General features: G+C 52.3%; 1 protein-coding gene across 1 annotated transcript; it reads right to left on the bottom strand.

Annotated features, from left to right (window-relative positions):
- Positions 1-370: 370 nt before the first annotated feature.
- On the bottom strand, positions 371-3,525 carry Prss38 (serine protease 38). The gene is made up of 5 exons (XM_028776636.1): positions 3,114-3,525; positions 2,776-2,938; positions 1,798-2,069; positions 1,125-1,267; positions 371-872 (listed from the first exon to the last, which is right to left on the bottom strand). Exons 1-5 carry the CDS (start codon positions 3,247-3,249, stop codon positions 618-620), a joined length of 969 nt encoding a protein of 322 aa, XP_028632469.1. The 5' UTR covers positions 3,250-3,525; the 3' UTR covers positions 371-617.
- Between the last annotated feature and the right edge of the window lie 43 nt (positions 3,526-3,568).

The following is a 3,568-nucleotide window of genomic DNA, read 5'->3' as shown; positions in this document are numbered from 1 at the left end:
CCCAAACTTTATTATATGTATGTAGGTGTTTTGCCCACATATATGACTGTGTACCTCATGTGTGTCTTGGTGTCTAGTGCCTGTGGATGCTAGAGTTGGGCACTGGGTCTCTGAAACTGGAGTTACAGATGGTTGTGAGCTTCCAGGTTGGTTCTGGGAATTGAACCTGGGTCCTCTATAAGAGCAGCCAGTGCTCTTACCCACTAAGCCATCTCTCCAACCTCCTGAACCTCTCTTTTCTCGTGGTGGGCACTTGCCTGACCGTGTCTGGATAGCCTTTCTACATGTGGATTCCTACCCACTGCACGGGGAAGATGTCTGGAGTAAGACCAGAGGGCAGGGCGAGGACAGGAGCTCCGAGGCACTTGCTTCACAAATCTTTAATAACGTTTGACTGTCACATGAGTAGAATCCAAGCTCTTGGCTCACCACAGCTGTCCCCAACTCCCCCTCCTGGTCCTGCCCCTCTCCACTTCTTTTGCTCAGCCTCTTACAGACTTAGAGTCTGGGACAAGTGTCCTGACTTCATGGAACAAGAAGCGTGGATGCAGGATTGGAGAGCTGTAAGAGGATGGAAAAGGGCATGAGGCAGCCCAAGGGGGTGGGTATCTCAGTCCTCACAAAACCAACAGGCTCCCCATTATGGTCACAAAAATGTTTAGGGTGTTTCTCGGAGATGAAGAAAGGGAGGGGAATATCTCAGGGGGATTGGGTGTGGTTTCCACATGATAACGGATCCAATTCAAAAAATAGGAGACATTGGCAAACACCCCTGGGTACAGGGGTTGGGCACAACCACGTCCCCAGCTCACTATTCCAATCTGCAACCAGGTCTGGTTCAGCTTACATACCAGTGGACTGCCAGAGTCACCCTGAAAAGGAAGAGGGGCTTTCTGTGATCTACTAGGCCAGGTATCCTCTCCCCCTCCCCTTTCAGAATGAGAGTCCATTCCCTCCCCTCCACATAACCCCCTCTCTGGCTGCAACAGAGCCTTAGCACTGAGGTCTGGTACAAGTGTGTGGTGATCATACACTGTCTGCCTGGGTTCAGCCACCCCCAGCAGTCCCCTGCTTACATCAGAGCCCAAGTCTGATCCCCCCCCCCAAAAAAAAATGGGACGTACCTCACACACATTCTTAATATTCTTAATGTCTGCAGCACATAACATTTCTGGCAGGAGGTAGGATGTCCATCCATAGAGCAGCTGACACTGGAACTTAGGGATTAGTGGCAACCGGGCTTCCAGTAGGTATTTTCCAGTTTCACCTGTAAGAGGAGAGGGGAGAGGAACTGCCAGGTGAGGGTGTGTATCTGAGTCCAGCTAGGTCTTTCTTAGTCCTGGAAGGCAAGGAGGCAAAGATATTCTTGGGTTCTCAGTCAATGGAGGTGAAATCTAGAAAAAAAATCCCCATTCAAAGACAACCCTATCTACAAGCAAAAGCCACCAACACACAGGGAAGCCCCACCCACACAGGAAAGCCCCACCCACACAGGAAAGCCCCACCCACAAGGAGTTTCTTTTTCACATCATTCTGTCCCCCTTTCTCATATTTTGTTGTTGCTGTTTCAATATGAATAATTTCTACTGATCTATCCCCAAGGCCACTGATTCTCCCTCAGCCCACCATAAACCTCATAAAGGAATATTTCATATCTGAGAGCTGTTTTTTATTTCCAGTGGATTATCTCCTTAGAATCTGTATCTTTTGGCTTAAATTTTTCTCCTAACCGTCTTCCCAGAAGTCAGGGAGACCCATTCTCTGCTCTGCCTCCATGAGCTCTTCCTCAGCTCATACCTTGTGGTGAGATCATTCCCCATCCGGTAGTCCAGCAAGACAAATTGTTGAGGTTCAGGTTGGAAGGTGGCAAGCAAATTGGCAGCACGAAATCAGAAAATACGATGGCGCTCTTCAACTGCACCAGTGCTACGTCCCCTCCGACAGGGTGGAACACTTCGTAGTTGGGGTGAATGATCACCTGGTTAATCTCAAACCACTGGGTATGTTTGTTGGCCATCTCAAGGTTGGTGATGCCCACGTACATGTCAAAGGTTTGGAGTTTCTTCTCCCTGCCAACAGGAACAGAGGCCAACGGCCTGCAGCCCCCTGTATCACCTGCCCACAGACAGGCTCTTCCAGGTTGAAAAGCCTGGGCCTGCCTGCAGCCCAGTGTAGTAGGCCTATCTGACAATCTGACCTCAGAGGTCCTGATTTGGACTGAAGGAGACTTGGGGATCAGTAGGAGCCTGTGCCTGAGCTTTGAGAGCCAGATAGCCATGCAATGGGCCTCTCTCTGGTCTCTTCCTGAATAGCTGACTAACCTCTGTACACCACAGTTGTGGGCCTGACTGGACAAGGCTCAGGAGATGGGGTCATCTGTCCAAAGGAGGTTCTGTAGAGGAACATTGTCTCTAGTGTGGGGGACCTTGCTGGAGGAGGAAGGGTAAGCTGGGGGCAGGGGCACACTGTAAATGGAGACTTCTTCTCAAGTGGGGATGTAGCCTGGTCTGTAGAGGACTATGCTCAAGAGTACAGGCCATGTACCTAGGTACTGGCCCAGTCAGCTAGGGTGGATGAATCCATGCTGGTCCAGGGGAAGCAGCTTGAAGTCTGAGGTCAAGGGAATGAGGAGTGTATCGACTATGGCAGTTAGGCCTAGGGGAAAGAACTTCAACGGTGGATGCAGCAGTCCAAGCCATGGGCACATGGTCGAGGCCTCTCCTTTCCTGTGTCCCTGCTCCATTCATTACCCCTAACAGCCCCTGTACCTCTCACCTGGTAAAGCAATGTGCTGCCGACAGCACCCAGTAGGCATTGAGGATGGAGCCACCACAAACGTGAACGCCAGAGTAATGCACGCTGACCTGCCACGGCCATTTCCGATCACGAGCCAACTCTCCACCCAAGAGCTTGCCTTGCAGAACTGGCTGGCCACAGGCTGAGGAGAGGAACAAATGCAGAGTGGGCCTAAAGCCACACCACAGGAGGGGCGGGCCACAGATGGAGGAAGGGACAACGTGTATTTGAGTGGGGAGGGGCCAAGCCGGGGCTTCCGGCCGAAATTCCACCCAGGGAGAAAAGATCACCACCCAGACCCTGGAGCAGGGACCTACCCACATCACTGCTCAGTGAATTTGCTTGGCTTTTGAGGTGTCGGTGACTAACTGATGTCACCCAAGTTGGGGTAGCCAGTAGAAGCAGAAGCAGCAGGTATCTCAGGAGGCCCAGGCCGGAAGTGGGGGCAGCCATGAAGCCAGAGGCGCAGCCCAGTAGAAGAGGGCAGCTGACCAGGAAATGTGACAGCGCCTCCCCTGGTGAGGATGTGAACTGGACACGTGACGGCACCTGGATCCTGGATGCGTTGGTGATGCCCCCAGCAGGTGACTTTGAACTAGCGGGTGTGGACGTTAGGAACCTGAGCTGTGTGGAGGCTGACACTGCAGATTGCCAAAAGACCACTCTGCCAGCCGGGCAGGATGCCTACCTGACTCGCCTGACCTCACCTCAGGTAGAGGCGACAGACACACACACACACACACACACACACACACACACACACACACACACA

The sequence above is a fragment of the Grammomys surdaster genome, unplaced genomic scaffold (assembly GCF_004785775.1).
Source record: "Grammomys surdaster isolate TR1022 unplaced genomic scaffold, NIH_TR_1.0 270, whole genome shotgun sequence".
NCBI classification, from domain to species: domain Eukaryota; kingdom Metazoa; phylum Chordata; class Mammalia; order Rodentia; family Muridae; genus Grammomys; species Grammomys surdaster.
The sequence above is the reverse complement of the archived record's forward strand: the minus strand, read 5'-3'. Positions and strand labels throughout refer to the sequence as shown.